Source organism: Gobius niger (assembly GCF_951799975.1).
Source record: "Gobius niger genome assembly, chromosome: 14".
In the NCBI taxonomy this organism is placed as follows: Eukaryota; Metazoa; Chordata; class Actinopteri; order Gobiiformes; family Gobiidae; genus Gobius; species Gobius niger.
The window spans coordinates 30,639,615-30,665,130 of record NC_136865.1 but is presented as its reverse complement, the minus strand read 5'-3'; the positions used below and the strand labels follow the sequence as shown (position 1 = coordinate 30,665,130).

At 42.3% G+C, this 25,516-nt stretch overlaps 1 protein-coding gene across 1 annotated transcript; it reads right to left on the bottom strand.

Annotated features, from left to right (window-relative positions):
* Positions 1–284: 284 nt before the first annotated feature.
* On the bottom strand, positions 285–25,220 carry thrap3b (thyroid hormone receptor associated protein 3b). Its single transcript, XM_079570912.1, has 13 exons — positions 24,847–25,220; positions 18,626–18,765; positions 15,009–15,380; positions 13,124–13,304; positions 10,037–10,242; positions 8,934–9,431; positions 7,559–7,689; positions 7,370–7,481; positions 5,486–5,561; positions 4,850–4,995; positions 3,137–3,374; positions 2,909–3,058; positions 285–682 (listed from the first exon to the last, which is right to left on the bottom strand). The coding sequence occupies exons 2-13, from the start codon at positions 18,742–18,744 to the stop codon at positions 473–475; spliced, it is 2,439 nt and encodes an 812-aa protein (XP_079427038.1). The 5' UTR covers positions 18,745–18,765; positions 24,847–25,220; the 3' UTR covers positions 285–472.
* Positions 25,221–25,516: the final 296 nt, after the last annotated feature.

The following is a 25,516-nucleotide window of genomic DNA, read 5'->3' as shown; positions in this document are numbered from 1 at the left end:
TTAGCGACTTTAATATCCCCGAATGCCACCGGAGCGTTGATAAAAACCAGTCAAGTCCAGGTCCAGTCCAGTCAGGCCTGTCTCGATTTCTACGGAAATCATTTTGATATTGGGAGCCGGAATCTAAAGTTCCGATTTTCTGTTTGATCAGCTTTAAGTTTCGGGAAGTGGTTTTCTAACTAGGGTCATCTGCCATTTTAACTTCATTGATGTTTGTTTCTCGACCCGATTTAGATCAACTCAAAGGCCTTTTTCGACCCGGTTTGGACAGTGTGGACAGTTTGAAAATGAAACCCAAGTGTTATTTGGTGTTTGACAGAACTGAAAGTCTAAAAGCAGCTACAGAAAGGGGAATAACAAACACATCTATGACTGGACATTTGAGTTGTGCTTCTGTGGTGATCGGGACAGGCCTGACGTCCACAGCCCGGTCCAGTCTCCGAGTCTCCGGGTCTCCGAGTCCGTGGCGTTTCTAGGCCTTGGCGTCTCCCGGGCCTTTCTCGTCGCAGCCGTCATCGGGGATCTCGCCCTCCTCTCCGCCCTGGTACATGTCGTGCGTCCACTTGGGGCTGTTCCCGCCGCCTCCTTTGCGGTAGACGAACCTGCCCCTGCGGTTGGGGAAGGCGCCGCGCCCCCGGCCGCGGTTATCCACCCACGTCTTCTCCCCGTCGCGGTCGTCGTGCTGAGGGAACGAGAGGTCAGAGGCGTCAGCGGGTTTTACAGGAGAGATGGTTTTACATCATCATATATTAGTTATATACAGCATCACACTGTATCACGCTGCTGATGGGCTCATAGGCGCCATCTGGTGGTGTAAAAGCATTGCAGCAGTGAGTCTGAAAAAGCGACCTCAGCTAATTTATTCTGGTTCAGAAACATGAACCATGACTGAGCTGAGAGGATTTAAAAAAAGAGGAAAACTGCCGTGGATAATGAGAACACAAAGAAATGAATAATTAAGGCAAGACACTGCAGGTGAATAGGGAAAAAAAATAAATGTAGAGATATCAATTTGAAACTTTTGCTGAACATCACAGATATAAATATGAGAAAAAAAATGTATTGCATTCTTTCTGTCATTTTATGTTTTCACATAAAAATAAGGCATTTTGAGCATTAAAATGGCCAAAATTGCCTATATTTTGGGCAACGAAATCAAAATAATGAATTGAGCCAGATTAAAATGTTATGGTTTTATTTTATTGACATATTAGTAACTAAGATTTTTTCAGAGGGGATTTTGGATATTTTGTTTAGCCCTCTGAAAAAACCTTCAAAATATTCTTAAGTCCAAGACTGGAGAGGTTGGAGTCTGTGGGAGCTTCTATAAGTGCGGCTTCTCTCATTCAGAGAAAACCAGCCCTGAAGTTCTTCCACTTTTCCGCTCCAGCGTCTCGTAGGAGGAAAAACACCATATTTGGGTGAAAGCGTCATCACGGGGCCCCTTAGCAGGACACGTGGATGTAAAATCTGTCAATATTTATGAATGAAAACCCGCGGGAAAGACGGCCTTTCTACGCGGCGCAGCAGCTACTTCCGGGTCGCCCCGACCTCGCAGACAAAACATCATAAAATAAACATCATCATTTTTATATCTGACATGAAAACTAAGATGTAAAGGGAGGAAAATAGATACAAATCTCCACTTCCACCACTGCGTGAAAAATCAATACTTTCACCTAAAGTGTCTCGCCTTAATGAGAGAAGCATCAGTGAAAGCACCATCGAAAAATGAAGTCACTGAACAAGATTTAAAACAAGGAAAAAAATCTTAAAGACGTTTTGTCTTGTTTGAAGGAAAGAAATTCTGCCAATGGGGTCAGCATTTTTTTCTTGCTAAGAATTCTTAGTTCTAGAATATTTTTCTCATCATAAAACTAGAAAAAAAACACTAAGTTTAAGCAAATAAATAACTAGAATTAAGCAAAATGTCTTCAGAAATTGAGTAATTTAAGGAAAACATTCTTTAGTGAAAAATTGTGGATATTTTACTTAAATGTTGCTTGATTTAAGTAAAATGTTCTCAATTACACAAATTTTTGTTCTTAATAAATACTAATATTTAAGGAAAATATTGCCTGCGGACCCGCCTCCATGATGTGGAGCCAGGCTGATTGTCAGAATCACCTGCTGGAGGATTCACCTATTGTACATGTTTTTGGTGGTAGACACGGGGAGAACCTGCTCCACACAGAAAGGCCCCGTCCTGGTGGGAATCGAACCCAGGACCTTCGAGCTGTGAAGCTGAGGCTCTAACCGCTGTGCCACCGAGCCGCCCACTTTAAAGAATGGTATGTTTTATCTCTCTGTGAGAATCAGTTCTTACATTAAGAGTTGTTGATCTTAGTTTTTCTTAAAACAAGAACAAAATATTCTTTGTCTAAAACTGAAGAAGATTCAAAAAGTTTTTCTTTCTTGTTACAAGAAAAATTCTCATGTTTTTAGCAAATATATCTATAAGAAATGGCTAGATTTTATTTCCTAAAATAAGATTTTTTTCCTCAAGAAAACTTTGCTTGGCAAAACATTATTACTTCTTAGGGAAAAAATAAGAACTTATTTCTTAAAGTAAGACCTTTTTACTTGCGTAGAATCCACTTTTTGCAGTGTAGTGCCTGTGACAATAACAGGGCACCAAACATGTTCTTGGTTTTGTTTCTTGTTATGAACCGGACGCTCTCCTCGCAGAGCCGCTGCATGACTGTATGAACTGCATGACTGTATCTATGTTTTTGCACTTCAGTCTCAGATTCGCAGAGAAAATATGTCGCTTTGCATTGGAAGTTTGGAGCTTTTTGGGACTCTGGGAATATGGCAAAGCTTTAGTAAAATAATCCTAACGAGAGAGTGACGTTTAAACGAAGCAGAAGTTTACATCTGGTTGTGGTGTGACAGAGGAGAGACTGACCAGGTAGTACTTGCGGCTCTTGGGCGTGTACTCCGGGTCCCACTCCTCCTCCGGGGGGCGCTGCTGAGGGTTCACGTTGGCCTGGTTTCCGTTACTGTTGTTCCCCTGGTAGTTCCCTCGGTTCCAGCCGCGGCCCCTCACGCGCGGAAACTGAAAACGACGTTACGGGATTAAAATCACGAGTTAAACGAGCGGCGAGGACGTTATTATGGCGGCGGCGACACTTACGAAGCCTCTGCCGCGGCCGCGCTCCATGTGCTGGCCCTCGTAGTCCCGGGGGCCCCCGCGGTTGTCCCCCCCAGGGCCGTAGCTGTGCGGGGGGTAGCGCTGGTGGGGGTAGCCCTCGTCGGGGTGCTCCGCGGGGCCCTCGCCGTACTCTTTGCCCCTGTACTGGGGGGGGTACGGGGAGGGGGAGGAGGACGAGGAGGAAGAGGACGGCGAGCGGTCGCGCTTCTTCTTGGCTTTTCTGTGGGAACAAAAGGAGGTTTTCAGAAGCTGCTCGGACTAAAAACAAACTACAGAAAAGGTAAAGTCGGACATGTTTTAATAAAGTTCATGAATACATTTAACCTCTTAACTCCCGCCTGAACCGAGAGGATCTTTTTCCTCACATCAGATTTTTTTTCATCATTTTTTTGTTGGGTATTCAACTCATTTATGTAACTCTTTTGTCATTTTTCGTCACATTTGTCATGTTATCGTCAATTTTTTATCAATTTTTTGTAATATTCTGTCACATTTTTGTCATTTTTTTTTTCAAGTTTTTATCACATTTGTCATTTTTTGTAACTGTCATTTTTCGTCCATTTTTTGTATTATTTTTTTTCTTCAAATTTTTTATCACATTTTTGTAATTTTTTGTCACATTTTTGTCATTTTTTCTTACATTTTTTTGTCAATTTCTTGTGACATTTTTGCCACTTTTTCATCAATTTTTCGTCACTTTTGTGTCACATTTCCATCATTGTTTTCATCTCAGTTTTGTTGCTATTTTCACACCTTTTTTCCAGAAGCTTTTGAACTGGGGTAAAGCCAAACCGGAGAAAATGTGCTCGGTTCAGGCGGGAGTTAAGGGGTTTTAATACAATGTTAAATCTCTAACTCTCACTATTGAAGCATTTATACGGGCTTGGTTCGGAACTTTCTCCTGTACAAGTCAGAATTCATTTAGTGTCGAGACCCAGTAAATGGTTCAGTCGAAATTGGAACCAAAAATATGAATCTGAAGGTACCGACATTCGTATTCATCTTGGTTTTTGCATTGCCTTTTAAACATATCCATAAAATTGACACAGAAATTATACGTTATACATTATTTCTTTCTGTACTTTTGTCGTGTGCGGCGTTTAAAGAGTCTCTTTAAAGAGTCTAGATGCAAGTTGGTCATTTCATGCTCACTACTGCCACCTCAGGTCTTAGGCTGGAACACGAAGGGACGAGGAAAATACATAATTTTAACATTTTAAACTCTGTATAGAGTATATTAAAGTTGTGAGCTCCGTAACAAGTCTGTAAAAACAGGGAAATGAAGTTGGCCAGTTCCTGGCTAGAAGTTGAAGAATTTAAACCTTTGCTCAGGATGTCGTGAGGCCATGACATTTTTAAAGGAGGTCTTAAAGCATTACATTTGACTTTGGGATTCCTGCGGATACCCTGTGTATATTTAGACACAAGTCGCACCAGAGCATAAATCTCAAATTCAAAGTCAGTACAGTAATAAATATTGTCTCAGTCGAGATTTTAAAAAGCTCTAAATAGTCATTTTGGATAATCCCCAGTTTAGTGAGACCTGTTCCTTTGGCAGTGGATTTGAAAGACTTGAGGCTCTAAGTGTCGCTGAAGTTCACGTTACCAGAACCAGCTTTGTACTTCCTCGCTCTCCCAGCCCCGCCCCCGTCCTGCCCTCGTCCCGCCCCCGTCCCGCCCGTGTGTGAGCCGTACTTGGACTTTTTGTGGTGTTTCCCGGACTTCTCGGAGGACCTCTCGCGGCTGCCCCCAGGGCTGCGTGCTTTCCCCGACAGTCTCTTCCTCCGCTCGATGTCCAGGCGCAGGTCCATTACGTCGCCTTTGAACTTTTTACCTGAATCCTGCGGGAGACACGAGTTTCAGTCACAGGCTCCGAGTCGAACACAACGAGGGGTAAATCACTCAATCTATCAATCAAGCCCAGGGTTAGATTTGACCTTTGAGAAAACATGAATCTGACCTTTAGGCATTTGCTACAGAACAAAAATCGCCAATGAAGTAGCACAAAGTAGCTGAGAAAGGCTAAAAGACACATCCTAAGACCATGCATTTGTCTTTTGTGGCTTGATTTCGGTCTTTTAGGGGAAATACTTACAGGGAAAAGCCATTGAAAAGCGTCCTTTGAGAGGCTTGGATTCATCATATTCCCTTCTATTATTCCTCTGGCTCGATTTTATTCATATCAATAAGCACATTTCTTTAGGCTGGCACTGGCACTTTATTAAACACTCTTTTGATTTTAGAAACTGAATCCTTTGAAAGAGAAGCACAGATCTGAGCATGTGGTTGGACAGGTGTGAGCGGCACAGACACAGTAAAGCGGGGGGTCACCTTGTATCCGCTCTCCTCCATCTCCTCAAACAGGTTCGAGTGCCGCTTAAAGGCACTGGGCGACACGTCAATTCTCCTGGAAATCAGTACAAACACAGAGCGTCAGTGGCGGGACGGGACAGTGGACGCTTCAGGCAAAGACGTGGCTCTTAAAGGCGTCTTTACTGAAGCTACGAGGGCGGGGAATCTAGGGGATTCTCCAGAAAAGCTGAAAACTTAAACCGTATTTACAAATTGAAACATTTTCCGTTGGACATAATTAAAATCGTAAATCTAGGCTTTTATCATTTCTGAAGGTATTCATTTCTATTCACTGAGGAACGATATAAAATGTAGATATTTAGAAACAAACTGGACACAACAAACTGACATGAAAGTTGCAAACCTGCAAATGGATGAGCTTTAGACCGTATTTTATTGTACTTTTAATAAACTTCTGGTGTTAAAAGTTGGGCAATGTCATTATTCCGTAAGAGACTTGGATTCGATGCCTGTTGGAATCAAATTAAACGTTAATTACATTTAGCACAAATCATTAGATAACTTTGAATGCAAACCTTGGAACTGGTGAACGTTTCTTGCCTTTTGTGTCTCAACATATTTCGGAGAGAAACCGGAGCCGAACATTCCAGACCCGTTTGTTTAGTTTGAATTTCATGTGGCTTCAGGAGAAACTGGTTTGTGTCCAGTAGGAGGCGCTGAGAGGCAGCTGGTTTATCTCTACCCCTCTGTACCACATTTAAACAACTCATAAAGCGACGTAACCAATGTTCCATGCTCTATAAATGTTTCCAAACAGATGCATCTTCTCATAAGACTAACATAAGTTCTACATGAAGTTAAAGGGACTATACACAGTTTACAAATGTTAAAACTAAGTATGTTCCTCCCCCACATGTTCCTCCATGTCCTAATGTGCAGCACTAGCTCAGACCTGTTCACAACTGTCTCTAAAATCCTGTCACTCAGAACGTTTTTACTTCGTGTGCACAAGCTTAATATAGAAGGCGCAGTTACACGTATGACCTGAGGTGGCAGCAGTGAGTATAAAATGGCCAACTTGCATCTAGTCTCTTTAAATTCTCCCAGAATAAGACACTGATCGCCAAACCAGGTCAGCACTTCGTAAATATGGCAGATTTGTGTGTTTAGATTTGCGGTATTTGCTCCGCGGGAAGAAACCGATCCGATACCGTTATCGGCTACAAATATCCGATACTGAAAAGAGCCAGTTTTGACTCACTTTAAAAACACAATTTTCACCGAATAAACCTCAGTGAATATAGACATTTTTTATGTCATTTTGAAGCCAAGAACCTGGAGAATTCATTAACTTTGTTAGTTTTAACGTCCGCAAATGTATTTTTAAATGCTGCGGCTAGCAAGAGCATGCTAAAGCTAGCGGGAGCGCGAGAACTAATCAAGGCGGGGTCAGAAACTAAAAAGTAGCAGCCAAGTGTTTGTATTTTACTTTATGAAATGATGTTACAAAAAAACTGATCTATGATTTTTAATACACAAGTTGTAATGAACAGATCACTTTATGTGAGTCGTGACATGTGGCCCAGGATATAAATTAGTTAATAATATAACTGATAATTGACCCGTCACATCACGACAAGAAAAGATCAGACTTAACGGATCTTAAAATGGAGAAAAGAGGATCGTTCACGTTTTCACTCAGACACTGCTAAGGAAGTCTCTTTGTATCGGTAAATATCGGATATCAGCAGATACTCAAACGCCCGGTATCGGTATCGGAAGCAGAAAAGCCGGATGGTGCATCGGTTTGCTCCAGTGCTTTCTCCCAAACCAGCAGAGCAGTTCACTTTAGGCGGAGTCACTTAAACCTGCACCGGGACGGATGAATGTTGCTGATTTTACCTGTGGATTTCTGGGCTTTTCCGCGGCTTCATCAGTTCCGCCTCCTCCGCTTTCTTTTGGTAGAGCGCAAACCTCTCGCTCAGAGACATGTCCGCAGACGGGAAGTGCTGAGCTGCAGACGAGAATCACACACTTTATTACATCACAGAGTCGAGCGGAGCCGCGGCGCCACACCGCCCCCTGCCGTACCTTTGATGTAGTGCACGATGGACACCAGGTGCTGCGCGAACAGCTCCGACGGGTTACGGCGAAACGTGGCCGACTGAATGTGCTGGAAAATGGAGCGGAACTCCGGGTTTTTCATCGCAGCGAGAGACGTGCTGGAAGAGAGGCAATCATTTCATAACGACTGAATAAAAGCTGGAACATTTACTGGAAAACCAATTTCTCACACACGGAATAAAGACGACATTTTCTTCAGTTCAAAAGGAGCCACATTTAAACATGGACATAAAACTCATACCTGGAACATACTTTAGTTTAGAGGAAAAGCACTATTCAGATTAGATACATCTGTACTGTGCACTCAAAGCACTGCAGCACTAGACACCGCATGAATATTTTATATACAGTATAGCATTTGTTTTATTGAGCTGCAGATAAACTTCTAAAACTGCTACAAATCTGCAAAAGGCAAAGAGGCATTTCCGGAGATGTCAGAAAAACATCCTCTCACTCTTTCTCCCTGTTCAGCTGCATAAATGTATTCTCCAAATAACACGCTGAAAAACACTGCTTTATGAAAATCCGACTCATAATTACATCAATAAGCTGCTGTAGAAATGTGAGCCGAGACGACCTGCTCCTTCCCTGACACAGGTCGCCAAACACAACACGAGACAAGTGGAGTTTGTTTTCAGCGACTGCAGCCCAGACAAACATGATTGTGTTGTTTTTTTACTGATACGGTTTGTGTTTTTATTTGTAGCACTTGGAGATGTGTCTTCATGTGTAAAGTGCAATACAAATAAAATGTATTGTTATTATTATTACTTCTGATCGGCAGCAGCTTAAGGCACAGAGGCTCAATAATAGGGCTGAACGATGAATCACATTTGCAATTTTATCGCGATATTACACAACGCGATTTTGAAATCGCACAGGCACGCGATTTATGTTTGGGAATGTTTTGGACAAAGATAAGAACTTTTCTCACAACCACTGACTAAAACACAAGAGCAAATAGCAAGAAATTTAGGCTATTTACAAAAAAAAAAAAACAATATAAGCTTATTGGAAATGATGTGGCTAAATGACTATGTGGACTATTTGGAATTATATTCCATGTGATTATAAAGGACTTTAGTAAGTAATACTTTATTTAATCAGTTGTAAATATTTAATTGTATTGCAACAAAAAGTTATTAGCGGAAAATCCTGATAAAATCGAAATCGCAATATTGATTTTTGGCAAAATCGTTCAGCCCTACTCAATAATTCTGATTGGTGAACATGTCTTTCTCTCAAACATCAAGGCAGAAACACAAATCAAAAACTCAGCGCCTTGAGGTTCGGTTCTGACGTGATCTACAGATGACTAAGGCGTTTGCAGCGTGAGCGTTACCTGGGCATGTCGTCCAGCCCCATGGCGCTGACCTTCTGTTCGAACTCCTCTCTGCTCGCGGCGAGTCTGAGGGGGGACTCCGCTCTCGGAGGGAATGCTCCGGGAAAGAGGGGGCGCTCTTTCTCTCTCGCCGGAGGCGGCTGTGGCGACGGGCTCCTCTTCACCTTCTCCTTTTTCTTCTTCTTCTCCTCCTTCTTGTGCTTCCTGCGGTACGGCTCCTCCTCGGGCGCCGCCTCGGGCTCCTCCTCGCGGCGGGCCTTCTCCTTGGCGTACGCCGCGGAGTAGCTCGGCTCGTCGCCCCACTTCCCGAAAAGGTCCCGGGCCGAGACGGAGGACTTGACCTCCCCCTCTTCGTCCAGATCTGGGTCTTTCAGAACGTGAGATTTGAGGAACTCCTCTTCCCCGGCGTCAAAGAAGGGCACCTCTTTGTCATCTTTCAGATCGCTGTAGTCGCCAGCGGCCTCCTCATCCTTTTTACCCTTATTTTCAGCCAAAAATCTGCAACAAGAGGAAACAAACGTGGAGTCAGAATCCCACAGGTCACGGCCAACTGAAGCTAAATATCAGAATTACAGAAATGTTTCCAGTATTTTGCAGAAGCACATCATTGTAGCCTCAAAACTAGCATGTTTAAACCCATCTCTACATCTGTCATGAAACCAGACAAACTCATGAATCCCCTTAAAGCTCAAAAACTGAATCTAAGACATTAGCAAGTCAAGCGTCTAAAGGAATAGTAATGCACAATAGACTCATGTGGCTCCTGTGACATAAGCTGCATCCCCGAGCCTTCGCCTCCATGTAACTTACCTTCATTGCAAACAGACACAATGAACATGAAAAACATCACTGTGCAGAGGTCATACTCACGTCAGACTCAGCGTCTAAGAAAATGGGATTTCAAACAATCTCCTCTCAGAAAAGGACATTTCAAATCACTTAAAATCATGGCTCTACAATCCTTGCTTTGCTTTTCCATTTTAATTTGTATTCTTCCAAGGGTCTGTGACATTAGGCTAAAAATTAAATTACAAGGTGTTAAGACAGAAAGGCATTGGATTCATCTTGTACAGTGGGGGCGGGGGCGGAGGGAGCGGACGTACTTTTTGAAGGCGGCCGTTATTCCAGTTTTGTCTGCGGACGAAGAGTCTTCCTTTGAGAAGAAGCCGAAGCCTCCGAATGCGGCGGTCTGACCCGACGCTGGGGGCGAGGGTTTGGGGGGAGACACGGCGCCTATGGTCCTCCACATGGGACCGCCCGCCCCCGGACCCTTGTTGTCTGCGCCTGAGGCCTCCTTTTTAACGCCAGCCTGGGGAAACAGTGGCGAGGGTTACACACATTCACTACACAGTCGGTAACTCCCTTTGTGACGTCGTCGTACAAGTCGCACCGGCCTCGGAAACTACCTGGACCTGGAGGCGTAACTGCCCCGTTGACGAGCCTCTCCCGGCAGCACGTCGTTCAAGCTCTCATTTGTGAACTCGTTACTGGAGCTCTAACTTTTTTTGTTTAACCTCTTACCAACCGCCTGAACCAAATGCATTCTGTCCTCTTTGGTCATTATATAAGCCTGTTAAGCACCTCATATGAAAGCTAAGACCCACAAAACTGATCTTTTTCCTCACGTTGTTGCTGTGTTGTGTCACCTTTTTTGTGTTTTATTTTTGTGTTTTTGTCACATTTTTGTTGAATTTTTGTCAAGTTTTTGTAGAATTTTTGTCATTTTTTTTGGTGCAATTTTTGTGTAATTTTTGTCACATCTTTGTTGAATTTGTCATTTTTTTGTTGAATTTTTGTCATTTTTTTGTTGCATTTTTGTTGAATTTTTGTCACATTTTTGTTGAATTTTTGTCATTTTTTGGTTGAATTTTTGTTGAATTTTTGTCACATTTTTGTTGAATTTTTGTCACTTTTTTGTTGAATTTTTGTCACATCTTTGCTGAATTTTTGTCACATTTTTGTTGAATTTTTGTCACATTTTTGTTGAATTTTTGTCACTTTTTTGTTGAATTTTTGTCACATCTTTGCTGAATTTTTGTCACATTTTTGTTGAATTTTTGTCAAGTTTTTGTTGAATTTGTCACATTTTTGTTGATTTTTTGTCATTTTTTTGTTGAATTTTTGTCACATTTTTGTTGAATTTTTGTCACTTTTTTGTTGAATTTTTGTCACATTTTTGTTGAATTTTGAGAAAATGTGATCCGTTCAGGTGGGAGTTAAGAGGTTAACCCCTGCTTTCCACCGTCCCTCAAAAGTTTCTTTCTGCTGCTCGATTACCATTTTATACATTTTCAGTGGTACAGAAGTAGATACTGGTACACAAGCCTAGAGCGCCCTCTAGTGGCCGTCAGTGTGAAAAAGACAAACATGTTTTTTGATATACAAGTCACACCCAGGGGCGGACTGAGACTGAAAAAAAGCCCAGGACTCTGACCAGCCTGGCCCAAATTAGCGTAAATGTGCACTTACCACCGCCTTAATGGAGCGCATTTTCTCCAGTTTGGCTTTACCTAAATCTAAAAGCTTCTCGACTGGAGAGCAACAGTGAAACACCTCATTTGAAAGCTGAGACCTACAAAAGTGATTGACAAAAAATGCGGCGACTTGACAAAAAGCGACATATTTTTGTTGTTTTTTCATTACTTTTTTGTGGCTTTTTGTTGTGTTTTTGTCACATTTTTTCTATAATGTTTTGTTGTGTTTTTGTGGCCTTTTTGTTGCTTTTTTCGTTGCGTTGTTGTGTTTTGTTGACTTCAACATCTTCACTGCAGCAAAATGTGAAAAAGACGAGGAAATGGGAGGACCCTCTAGTACAGTGTTTTTCAACCACTGTGCCGGGGCACACTAGTGTGCCGTGAGATATTGTCTGGTGTGCCTTGGGAAATTATCCAATTTCACCTAGTTGGTCCAAAAAAAAAAAAACTGTTTTGAAAAGAAATTATTTATCCGCAAATAATGTGCCGTTGTCGAGTCTCAGTGCTGTCTAGTGATCAGCAGAGTAAACATGTAATACTCTTCCATATCAGTAATGGCAGCAGGAAACCAATTTCTTTGAGACAAGAGAATTATTGATGCATGAATGTGACAGGTGGCTGTGACTGTGGCACTGTGGCTAGCGAGACTATACGGTGGTCCGATTCAGTACTTTGATCAGAATGACTTTATATTGAGAATATAGGCTATAGAGTTACTTTTTTTTTTACATTTTATGCTGGTGGCGTGCCTCGGGATTCTTTTAATGGAAAAAATGTGCCTTGGCTCAAAAAAGGTTGAAAAACACTGCTCTAGTAAGTTTAAGGGCGTTTTCACACAGGCTCCAGTCGAGACCTGAGAGCGGCACTTTTGGGTGAGTGTGAACCCGATCGCAGTAGTTTGGGCCGGTCCGTGTGAATGGACTGAAGCAAACACAGTTGAAACTAGTAAACAACATGTGTGGAAACGCCTTAACACTCGAACAGAGCTGCTCCAAAACCAATTTGTGTTTTAGACAAAATAAAGACGGATTAGCCTTAACCTCTTAACTCCCGCCTGAACCGGGGGGATCTTTTTCCTCACGTTGTCATTCTTTTTTTCCATTATTTTTTTGTTGGGTGTTCATTTTTGTAACTTTTGTCTATTTTTTTGTCATTTTTTTTTATCATATTTGTCATTTTTTTGTCACATTTTTTGTCATTTTTAGTCAAACATTTGCATTTTTTTCCATTTCCATTTCCATTTTTTATCATTTAAAAAAAAAAAAATTTGTCCCATTTTTGTAATTTTTTATCAAATTTTTGTCACATTTGTCATTTTTTCGTCAAACATTTGCATTTTTTTTCTTCAATTTTTTATCAATTTTTTTTTATTTTTTTTATCAGATTTTTGTAATTTTTTTGTACATTTTTTGTCAATTTCTTGTGAGATTTTTGTGACATTTTTGCCACTTTTTCAGCTATTTTTCGTCACTTTTTTGTCAATGTTTTCTCACTTTTTTGTCACATTTCCATCCTTGTTTTTGTCTCAGTTTTGTTGCTATTTTCTCACCTTTTTTCCAGAAGCTTTTGGACTGGGGTAAAGCCAATCTTGAGAAAATGTGTTCGGGAGTTAATGGGTTAGTTGATCTCACAATGGAGAAAGCCCCGCGGTCAAAGCGCTTGCGTCTTGCTTCATCCCTACTTTCCTGCCAGAGGAACAAAGCCGGACGTGCTCACCTGAGCTCTCTCGGGGCTGGCCGGTTTAGGGCTGGCCTCGTAGTCGATCCATTTCCCTCCGGACGCCTTCTCGATGGCGCTGCCGTCGGCTCCGGGTTTCGTGGCCGGACTCTCCACCGGCTTCTTATGATCCTTCACTGCTTTTCCTTTGCCGCTGCGGTGATGAGAAGACGACCTAGATCTGAGGGCGAGACGAAGGAAGGTCAGAAAGAGCTCCGTGACTGACTGAAGGTCTGAACCCACAGCCTCTCAGACCAACACCACCTACTGGAGTCTCCTCAGGGACACGACGCATCTGAACCGGGCCGGGGTTAGGACTGGGTTTGTCTCACCTTACATTTCACAACGTACAATTTTTACCTCCTAAAGGTCCTAGACCTGATTCAATGATGGAACGGGAGCCCAAAGATATTGAATTGGTATTTGTGGTCCAAACTAGGGCAGTCAAAAAAATATTTCGTCAATACTAAAATCGATACTAATAGTATTATCGGGGTTAAGTCTTCATTTGAGCAGCTATCGATACTTCGCTGCATCCCCTCCATCAGCCGGGGCAGTATCCAAAAACTTTACCTCAAGCTAAGACTTTATTAAGACAAAAAACTTCGAATGTCCGCACTAGTCCCTAACTCCTCATTCACTACATAGGCTGCACTATATAGTCGATTATATAGAGTCACCGATTCTGTTGGCGATTCGGACACAAGACACTACTTTCTCCGAGCTGTGTGCAGATATGTTTGTTTTTATCTGAATTTATTTATTGTTACAAACGTATTTCTGCGATAAAGACCAACCAGACTCATGAGACAGTGGAATATTTACGGATAAATACGAGTCAGATACTTTATATTTCACATGGATTTTACATGAATAGCTTGGATCATTCGAGAGGAAGCGATCGGTCATTTAACAGCTCGTGCTAAAGGTTAGCAGCTAACGTTAGCATCTTTTCGTAACCGTTTATATTGAAGTCGTTTATTCATGAGAAATACAAACACACGACTGAAACAGCTGATTTACTTCAGTCGTGTTGTTTAGTTCAAAGACCTGTCTCTGTCAGGCTCTTCTCCGACTCTCGCAATGCATTGTGGTCTATATTAACCCGTTTAGTGACCATCGATGCTCACTACTTTTCGAGATGCAATGTGGGAAATTTCGAGTGCACTACTTTTTTCTCTCTGGACATTCGGACACAGTCTTAGAATTTCAGAAACTTTCTCTGTAAACATGGAGCACGTCCTCACGTTTACAAAACCCTAAAAGGCCGGTTTCATGTGGATGATTCGCTGGATTAATAAAACATCCTTGTGTTTAGTCCTGAACTTGCCTTCGTGTCTTCCTAAATAACTCTGAATGTTACAAAACTAAACGCATCTGTTTGTACTGGACTTTAACATTGTTTGGTGATGTCATTATTTTTCTCAATTTATCAAAAATGATTTTATTACAATAGACATTATCATAGACATTATAGAAACATATCTAATTAGAGTCTTGTCTATAATCCTGTGTATATTCACGTTTAGAAGGTTCAGATGAAGCTCGTTTGAAAGTCTGTCTCTTATTGTTCTGAAATGAAATGCAAAAGTCTGCAGCAGAAAACAAACTTGACCGATGTTCAGTGCGATGTTTCTCCCCCTGAGGCCTAGGAAGTTGTGGGTTTTAAAGTTCTAACTGAGCTCTTTCCAGTGCAAAAAATGGGAAGTCTATCACTTTTGGTTCCGGAGATATCGGCGGCCGACTTTTAAATAAATAAATAAATTGTAAATAGTTTATATTGTACTTTGTGAAACTACTGCTGGGACAATAAAGTCAGGTATCCGGCCTCGAAATACGCGAACCCCTCCTTCATATTTGGTTAGGCTCGTCTGGCAGCCCGTACCTGGAGGAGTAGCTGGACCTGCGGGACTTCCTGGAGCCTCTGGATGAGGACCTTTCCGAGTACCTGGAGCGGCTGCGGCTCGGGGAGCGTTTCCGGGAGCGGGACCTGGACCTCCCTCGCCGCGGGCTGTGGTCTTTGTCGTGCCAGCCGCCCTGCCAGCCGCCCTTGTAGCCGTATCCCCCTCCGCGGTTCTGGTGGTAGCCCCCGCGGTGGTGGTAGCCCCGGTTGCGGCCGCGGTAGTGGAAGGGCCTGCGGTAGCCGCGGTTGTAGCCGCGGTTGTAGCCGCCGCCGCCGCCGCCGCGGTTGTTCTGGTAGTCCCTGGACGGGTAGTTCCTGTAGGACGGGGAGTAGGAGCGGGACCGCGACCTGGAGCTGAGTGCGAGAGACAAGACAGAGGTTAGCCAGAGCTACAAGGACAAAGGCCGTTCGCTTTGGGCCTGAGGCGGGTGCAAGGACAATGGTTAGTTAGCGGTCACAGAAGCTGTTTTATGCTGCAAATATCTGGAGCCGTGTTCCTGAAGGTGAGACAGGCCCAATGGGCGAGGAACGTGCTTCTCTATGGAAGCATGGCGGGGAGCTGACATTGCTGTAACACCGCCCCCTTGTGGCCAGGGACGACTCCAGGAGACACTTGGAAGCATTGATTCTTAAAGGGGGGTATTATGCAAAATAGTCTTTTTCAAGCTTTCCATCATGTTATTCTGTCATTCCCTCATTAAAAACATGCATGAAGTGTTGCCTTGGCACATTCACGCATTTTGGAGTAATCTGTAAAAACTGATGGCGGCCATTTTAGGGATAGGTTTGCCTGAGTCCTCCTAGGAACGCCCCCATATCTTCAACCACGCTGTTTTTTGTTCATCAGCCAGAAAATTGGAAGTATTTTCAGTGCAGTGACTGGCTCCAAAGCCAGTCAATCAAGCTCTGGAGCTCTGTGGAGGCTCCGCCCACCCCACAAGTGAAGGGATTCCCGCCTTTTTGCCCTTTTAAGGAACAGGCTGCGTAAGAGGAGACAGAGCGGCCATTAAGGTTCACACACGACTCGGGACGACCTTTTCTATGAATGGGGCTGAATAGGTATTAATCTATCTCTCAATAGATAGATTAGATCTCAAATCCAGCCTGAAAACGTTTATCAAAAAGTAATTACCTGATTTTTTTTACCCGATTACAAGGAAGGCAAGGCAAGTTTATTTACACCTTGCATTTCATACACAAGGCAACTCAATGGTTAATTAAAATAACTTGTGTCCAAACTCACTCCTAACTTCCCATATTTGTAGCATCCAAATTCTCCACAGGGATGAGTTTATCTGCACGTTTCACAACTTGCAGGGTCCTTTTCAGAGAAATACTAAATAATACAAAACATATTTCACTCTACTACATGGGCCCCCAATCTTCTTCCACACAGATATATCTTATTTTGTAGGGAGACATAAAAAACCCAGCAGCTTAAATTGTGCATATTCCCTGGAATCTCCTTCGCCGCATCTCGTCAGCAGAGGGCAGCAGCGCCACTCGAGTCCTCCCCACATTTCCTGCTGACCTATTTTTGCTGCACTTTCCTTCCACTTCCTGGTTGTGACTCAAACAAACAATAGTATCCCTCGCACTTTGCCCGAGCGTGTCCTAAAACCACACGATAAAGACCTATGAGAGCAAAATGCACTCATAGGTCACTCATTACACTCCAGGCAAACACTGAGCTGCTGCTGGTCAATCTACAACTGCTTTTTCTTCTTTTTTTTCTACGTGGTTGATCATTGTTAAGTCTTTACACAGGATTAGAAAGTCGGAGCTTACCCCTTGGTTTTCATTGATGCAGCAAAAAAACAAAAACAGGTCCTACAAAGTGCGGTAGTAAACGTGGAATATCCTCATGGCTAAAAGCAAGACAGCGCTGTCTGAATGAACAGAACTGAAGTGCCTCCTACGCGCAGACTGAGAGGAGGGAGGGACTCTGGCTCAGCTCCATCTCCAATGTCTTTAACTCTCAGCACCCGGAGCAGGAAAACACCCGCGGGGAGTTCACGCATCGTTACAAAAGGGAAAGCAAAGATCGTCAGGGCACCGGGGCTGGGACTTTCTTACTTTTATTTCAAGCAGATAATTCAGAATTCCCTATAGTAGAGCCACACGGGAGAAGGGCACAGACAGGTTGATCAGAGTTAATGGTTACAAAAGGTTCCAATGAGCTAAAAAAAAAAAAAAAAACATTCAAAAAACATTCAGCTCATTTACACTTCTTGGCTGCCAGATCCATTTTTCATTCGGGCTCATTTAAATGTGTCACTTTTAACCTCTTACCACCCGCCTAAACCAAATGCATTCTGTCCTCTTTGGCCATTATATAGGCCTGTGTAACACCTCATTTGAAAGCTAAGACCCACAAATATTTTTCCTTGCATTGTTGCTGTGTCGTGTCACCTATTTGTTTTTTTTCTTCCTTTTTTTTCTTTCAATGTGTCACATTTGTCAATTTTTTATTGAATTTTTGTCACATTTTTGTTGAATTTTTGTCACATTTTTGTTGAATTTTTGTCACATTTTTATTGAATTTTTGTCACATTTTTGTAAAATTTTTGTCATATTTTTATTGAATTTTTGTCACATTTTTGTTGAATTTGTCACATTTTTGTTGAATTTTTGTCACATTTTTGTTGAATTTTTGTAAATTTTTTGTTGAATTTTTGTCATATTTTTGTTGATTTTTTGTCACATTTTTGTTGAATTTTTATCACGTTTTTGTTGAATTTTTGTCACGTTTTTGTTGAATTTTTGTCACGTTTGTTGCGTTTACATCCTTGTTTTCTTCTCATTTTTTGTGGCTGTTTTGGTGCTTTTTTCCCCCCAAGAAGCTTTTTGATTAGGGTAAAGCCAAACTGGAGAAAATGGGATCCGTTCAGGTGGGAGTTTCCGAATCATTTCTTTTATAGTGGTCTTCCAGTTAGGCCCTGACCAATGTGGGTTTTTGGGGTCTGATACTGAAGGGTTTGGCCTAGAGCTGATATTTAAAGTAATTTAACTTTATGTACACACAAAGCCTATTGTTAAACACGTATCATTATAGTAAAGGTTTCAATCATAGACATATCTAAGAGAAGTCGACCGATGAGGCGTTTTCTGAGGTCGATCCCGATCTGCATGGCTGATATTTTATAGCCTGGTGACCCCAGAATGATTCCCCTCTATATCTTTAACACAGAGGGAGATCAGTCTGGAACCATCGCCCCCGTTGGCAGCATCGGAAAAATCAAAACGAGCCCGTGCAGTCAGATTTGTTTATTTGCGTCATGTGTTGTTCACGACTCACGGGACGCAGAAATCCCTCAACACCAAACTACGAACGAGAGAGAAAGAGCGAGTCTCCAATGGGTTTTATTTACAAAGGGCGGTTGATAAAGAAAAGTCAATACAGAAAAGGATGCGCTTGTAATCACATCCTACAAGGCCTGAGTTAAATATTGAGATAAGTCAGTTTTTTATTGGAGAACCTGCTGCAAAAGCTTCCAAATGCAGATGTTATTGGTCACCAGCTCTGCCATGACGAGGCCTTTCCACACGACAGATCCTAAACTCTCGTGGTTAAACGTGTGAATGAGGCGAGTGTTCACCTGTAGCGGCGTTTCCGGGAGCGCGATCGAGAGCGGCTCCGGGAGGGAGACCTGGAGTAAGACCTGGACCGGGATCTGGACTTGGACCGGGACTTCATGGGAGACTCTGGTTTAGACATCTCTGCAACTTTACTTCACTCCTGAAAGGAAACAAAAGGAAACATTCAAACGTTTTTCACGGGTTTTGGACTTGACAGTGAAAAACGCGAGGACACACTGAATTCATGGCCGTTGTATTGAGCAGGAATTCATTTCAGTTTAGACATAATTTGGTGCAATTCTAGAATATCTAAGATCATTGTCAGACCCAGGGCTGAGACAACTAATCAATTATTGAAAGTCGACAACTATTTTAGTAACCGATTAATCGTTTTTCTAGTAAACGCGACACAAAAATGACATGAATATTGTGTATGATTTATTAAAACCTACTTTATTTTTTAAATTTAGGGCATTTAGTGTTTTGAACATTGTAAATTTCATGAATATCCGTCTGTCTCATCCGATCAGAAGCAGCATTAGCACCAAGAGCCTCCAAACATACATTTACTTTAACTTTACTCCATCAACACGTCCTCAAGCGGTGCCACTTTAGCTTTATGCAGTAAAAAATGAAAAAAAAAAAAACAGTTTTCATACACCACTGACAGCCAAGGGATCCTAATTTGATTTTGATCCAAGCCTGGTGGACTTGGAAGTTCTAATATTTCATGATGTGACGTTTGTACAGTTTGATACGCTCATCTTCAGAAAGAGGAATTCATTCACTAAATTCTTAAAGGGGGGGTATTGTGCAAAATCGACTTTCTCAAGCTTTACACCATGTTATTCTGTCATTCCCTCATTAAAAACATGCCTGAAGTGTTGCCTTGGCACATTCACGTATTTCTGAGTAATCTGTAAAAACTCTGATGGCGGCCATTTTAGGGATAGGTTTGCCTGAGTCCTCCTAGGAACGCCCCCACCTCCCGGAGACGCCTCCGAGCTTTCGTCACCAGCCGAGTAACCAACCACTGCTCCTCAGCAGAACCCCCTCCCCACTGATGCCACAGACAGCGTGTGGAGGGGGCGTGTCGGAAAGGCTCAGAGGTTCTTAAAGAGACAGAGGCCTATTTCAAGACATTCACTACAGCCATTTTGAGAGAGACATTTTATACAAGGCAGTTATTCTAATTTACTGCATTTACAGACCAACAGAAGGTTTGGTCATCATTGTAGTGTGATATAGACTGGTGCTATGTGATTGAAAAAAGCAGAATACCCCCTCTTTAAGATGTTTTATTTAACCAGGAAAGTCCCATTGAGATTAAAAAGCTCTTTTTCAAGGGAGTCCTGGCCAAGAAGCAGAAAAAGATAGTTACAATTTCCATTTTCAAATGAAACCACAAACACATTATGAAAAACATCTACACTTTAAAGGCGTCCAATGGAGTACGTTCAGTTATTTTCCAGTCTTTTTGCAACATTATCCATGTAGAACAGCAGAGTGAACAAACCCCCTTTTTCCAGCTCTGGAACAGCGAGCAACAACTGATCGCTTGAACACAAACAGTAAGAGTTAATACTGCTCCATGTGCTTAACGTAGGAGGCAGTAGACCAAGCGTGGCCTTAGAAATAAAAGTTTACCAATGACCCACCACCCTGGAGGACAAAGAAGGGCGTCCAGCTGGAGATTACTGCTCACAATGACGGGTTAAAGCCCTACAGTTGGTGATGAACCTCAGAGAAGACTGAAGACATTGCTCAGAGGAATCATGTACAACAGGCTTTGTCGCTCAAAAGGATTATTGTCCTGAACAGACTACAGAAGGGCAGAGAGAAATACTTTCCACATTTTAACCCAAATTCCCCATTTTTCACGATCTTCTCTCCATTTCTTGCCATTTAGAGAAACTCGATATTGTACACTTGCATAGCTTCCTAACATCTTGTGGACAATACATTCCCCCCTCCTCATTAGACTAACCTAAAAGCACTTCCATGGCATGTAGCTATAGAGACCAGTGCCAGAGCGTCTGTAAACAGTCCCTTTATCCAGTGCTGTTGTGGCCGTGTCTGACCACGGTGTGGACAGCTCTACAGAGTGTCACCTGTCGTCAGCGCCTCACACTCAGAGCAGCTGTGGAGACCAGACTGCACACAAACTCCAATGACCTTCACGAGGACAAAAGCATCGCACTAATGGAGCGACAGCCAGGGTTAAATTACATCAAAATAAGGGGAGTAGGTTCAGCGGTGCAGAGAAGCTGTTGACATCCAGACTGGTCTCCAGGAGCCGCGCGTTCTTCATGGTAACAGTTACATGGGGGATTATTTGTTTTCCTCCTCATTCCGGCTTCATTAGAAAGGCAAGTTCAGACATGTATCTCTGGGCTTCCACTCGGTATTATGAAGTCATGCTGCAAACCACAAAGCCCCGTGCAACGCTGGTCCTAAATAAGAGCCTGGACAAGATCTCCATTTCTCATTAATTAAGGCCAGGATAATCTATTTTCTGCAGCTTCATCTGTTCCAATATTGATACCTGGGGTTGGAACATTTGTCTTTGCCCGATACCCTTCCCTAAAAGCTGTAGAAACGTCCCTGTGAGGACATTCAAAGATGGGAGTTCTCCAAACGATACGACAAAGGCTGCTCTAATTAACTTTCACGCTCATGTGAACGACGGCAGATGAACATATGGACTTGTCTTTGCAAAACAATAGACTGCGGCCTGACGTAAGGCCCGGGCTGCTACAGAAACCTGAGAGGGCCCAGAGCGGACCCCTGGGGCGCACCTTTGTCTCAGTCACTGCGCTGTTTGAAGAGGAGACGGTTCAGACGAGCGGGCGGGACGCTTTGTTATGCGTTTACGGCGTTTTCACAGGATCGAGGTCGAGTCTGAACTAATTCTGATCAAAATCCTGATCAAAAAAAGATTGACAAATGGTTTTAACATGTTCCCACTGAGAGGCAACATCTGTGCTGAGTGTTCTGTTATTAGTCGGCATCGGTCAGAAAGAGCTGCTGTGGTAACTGAAGCAGTGGATTTACAGGTTGGTTGACTGTTTAACTGCAGGCCCTGGAAACAAAGCTTCAGGTTGTAAATTAGGATCTTCTCTCTGACTCAGTGCCCCTTGTTATGCCATGATAAAAACGCTCCCACAGGATGTATTTTCCCTCTGACGTGTTGAAATACAGAACAATTTGCCTGCTTTATAAATCACTATGACTTTAAATGCATATGCAGGGTTTCCATACAAACGTTTGCATAGAAAGTAATGATGTCATCGCTCCACTTCCGGGTCTGTAGCCCCATTCACTGTAATGAGATTCGGCCGATTTTAACCTGCTGTAGAGCCGACTACAGGCTCTTTATAAACATCTGATCACCAAGAACTATTACATTCACTCTGGAGTTTCTTTAGAGACGATTATATTAACTAGGAGTAAAACAGTTGTTGACCTTTTCTCTGTTATTTCAGCAGGAGACTGAGATAAAGTTGCATTTTTTGCCGTTTGTCAAAAGAACTCTCAACAGTTTGACCCAGAAGTAGTTTATTATTGTGTGCGACGTCACATGTAACGTATGGGAAATGAGTCAAACTGCTTTACCTCTACATCACTTCCTGTCAGTAACTTGAAAAATGTAAATAAAAATTACTTTTCATTTAAAATTGCTGCTTCACTGAAATAAAATGATTATTATTACTTGCAACGGACACGACTCCTCTAATTATTTCAAAAGCATTAAAACCTCTCATACGCACTTTCATAGTTAATCTTTTCATATTAAAAGCACAAAAAGTATCACAAAATACAAACAAAATGTCAAACAGATTGACCCACTGTAGAAAGTATCCTTTGTTTCAAGTGGACCAAAGGGTCAAACTTACATGCTCTGTTGACCTACTTTGCAAATACAAAGGTCCCATCACACCAGAAGATCAGGGGGACATTTACATACACTGTAACAGAGACGTGAGGCCTGTGAAGGTTCACTGTGAATGTGCGCATAGTCCCTTTAATGGTAAAATGGCAACACTTATTTCACTACAGAGGAGAGTTATTTCATTCAAACATCTAACAATCAGTGATCCCAGAAACAAGTTACTCTAATCTAATCAAGTTTCTCTAACGTAGCTTTCCACCACCGAGTATGAAGTGAATGTACAATTGTCTCATGTAAAGCGCTTTGTGACTATGTCTGTGAAAGGCGCTGTATAAATAAAGATCTTTTTCTTCTTCTTCTAATCTGACAAGTAATCCAACACATTACTTTTACCAGACAAGTAATCAGATTAAAGTTACTTTTCCAAATCTAGAAACAAATTCTTTTACATGTAGCCGTTTTATCTGAGTGTATTATCTTGATTTAAATTTTTAACTATGCAATGTTTATTTTGTGATTATGTGTGTAATATTGTAACTTGTATGTAAACCTGTTCCCCTGCATCTTGGCCAGGACACTCTTGAAAAAGAGATTATTAATCTCAATGAGTTTTATCCTGGATAAATAAAGGACAAATAAAAAATAAAAAAAATCACTGAGTTACTATTCTGTCATTTTCCTTAAAGGGGGGGTATTATGCAAAATGGCCTTTTTCAAGCTTTCCATCATGTTATTATGTCATTCCCTCATTAAAAAGATGCCTGAAGTGTTGCCTTGGCACATTCACGTATTTTTGAGTAATCTGTAAAAACTCTGATGGCGGCCATTTTAGGGATAGGTTTGCCTGAGTCCTCCTAGGAACGCCCCCACCTCCTGGAGACGCCTCCGAGCTTTCGTCACCAGCCGAGTAACCAACCACTGCTCCTCAGCAGAACCCCCTCCCCACTGATGCCACAGACAGCGTGTGGAGGGGGCGTGTCTAAAGGCTCAGAGGTTCTTAAAGAGACAGAGGCCTATTTCAAGACATTCACTACAGCCATTTTGAGAGGGACATTTTATACAAGGCAGTTATTCTAATTTACTGCATTTACAGACCAACAGAAGGTTTGTCATCATTGTAGTGTGATATAGACTGGTGCTGTGGGACTGAAAAAAGCATAATACCCCCTCTATAAGAAAAATATAATTTTTTTCTCGCATCTCGTGGACTGATGTAACATATGACATTGTCAGCATGAAGACGCCTCAGGACATAAAGGTAGACAACAGAGGATCAGTCACAGCGTTGTTGATGTTACTGTTAAAATGCATCTAATAACACGAGTATCGGCAGCTGATTATTATAACTAATGAAGTACTTGTAACATAACCTACTTACTTTAAAGAAATCGGATTACTTTTTCAAGTAATCTGTGGCAACAACAACAACAAAACCAACACAATATGAATGAAGCGGAGCAGAGAAGACCAAGTCTCATGATTTCTGCTTCTTTTCTTAATGTAATAATGTAGTGAACCTGTTCAGCCTGTGTTGCATGTAGTGACTCTGGTTACCGTCGTAACTAAATCGCAAAGATAATTTGAAAAAACAAGATGCAAACATGTGGCACAGCCTGCCCGGATTCAACATACCTGCACTGATGAGAAATATGCAGTTGATCATCAGGTTGAAGACGGTTAAATCACTAATCACTCACACACTTTATGACCAGGAGCAGCTTAATACCAGGTGCTGCATAAGTCCGTCACGCGCACCAACTCTGACCTATTTAGCGCTAGTGGAAGAATATTGAGCAAACAATCAATAAAACATGTACACTGGCACAGAGGGATGATAAGCCTTTTAAATGTACACTTTAGAGCTTATCGTGAAGGAAGAACAGACCAGGCAAAACGGGCTAAAATGGCGTCACACAACACGTTCTTCAGATTTAATCGACATTGCAAAATCCCACCGCATTTGATCAACACTCGAAGTAAATGCAAAAAGCAAATGGCGAAATAAATCGTTTTTTTCTTTCGCCCAACTTGGTCCGTAAGACAAACGATGCAACATTTCTGCAATGCGCCTGAACACAAACCGGCTATCTTTGCATAATAAACAACTCAAAACGATTATAGAGCATTTATCTTGTACTGAATCGACGCATAAGTGAATAGAAGCTCGACGTGTTTGTAAGGCCTCGCGAGGCTCTTATTCAATGACCCCACGAGTCCTACAAATTAGCTCCAGCAAGGAAAACACGAGGCTAACCACGACGCTAATGTTATCTTCCGGGAAATACGCGCTCCAAACATCCATTAAAAGACACAAAGGCTGAAATTCTGAACACAAGGAGGTTCTCTTACCTTCACACGTTTGCTCAGAGTTCGGTCGTGGTTTAGTTTTGGAGACAGAACAAGGGGAAAATGAGCGGAGGCCGATGCAAATGCGCCCGTTCTGGTCCCTCCTTCCCTCCTTCCTGCTGCGATTAGCAACTCGTGCTAACACAGGCTAACCGTTAGCCCCCAAACCTGAGAAGAAAACACAGACAAACGGCGTATTCACACTGCCACAGAGGATCACAGAGAGGCTACATGTAAAATCCACGGGAATGTGCAATGAATCAAAGACGTTACCAATGCTTCAAAATGTACGCTTTTAAAGAGTTTAGTTCGAAAGTAGCCGCAGCTAAAGCCGTGCGCCACCGTTAGCTCCGTTGCTACGAGGCACCAGCGCAACAGTGAAGGGTCGCGCGAGACTTGGCGCGAGGTTTCGGATTTCAGCGCCTTGAGAGCGTTTTCTCCAGTTCAGCTTTACCCAAAACTAAAAGCTTCTCGTGTAACGCCTCATTGAAAGATTTGTTGATTTATTTATTTTTTGTGACGTTGTTGGCGCGGTTTGTGTCATGTTTTGCAGTGTTTTTGTTGCGCTTTTGTAGTTTTTTTCATTGCTTTTTTGTCACTTTTTTGTCACATTTTTGTAATTTTTTGTCAATTTTTTCGCCTCATTTTTGTCACTTTTTTGACAATTTTTTCG

What these genes read in the sequence shown, in the direction of transcription:
- thrap3b (XM_079570912.1), bottom strand. Translation starts at nt 18,744, where the DNA reads ATGTCTAAACCAGAGTCTCCCATGAAGTCCCGGTCCAAGTCCAGATCC. An exon ending in AGGTCCAGCTACTCCTCCAG is followed by an intron (nt 13,305 to 15,008) that starts GTACGGGCTGCC and finishes TCTCGCCCTCAG; the next exon opens with ATCTAGGTCGTCTTCTCATC. An exon ending in CCAGCCCCGAGAGAGCTCAG is followed by an intron (nt 10,243 to 13,123) that starts GTGAGCACGTCC and finishes CTGTTTCCCCAG; the next exon opens with GCTGGCGTTAAAAAGGAGGC.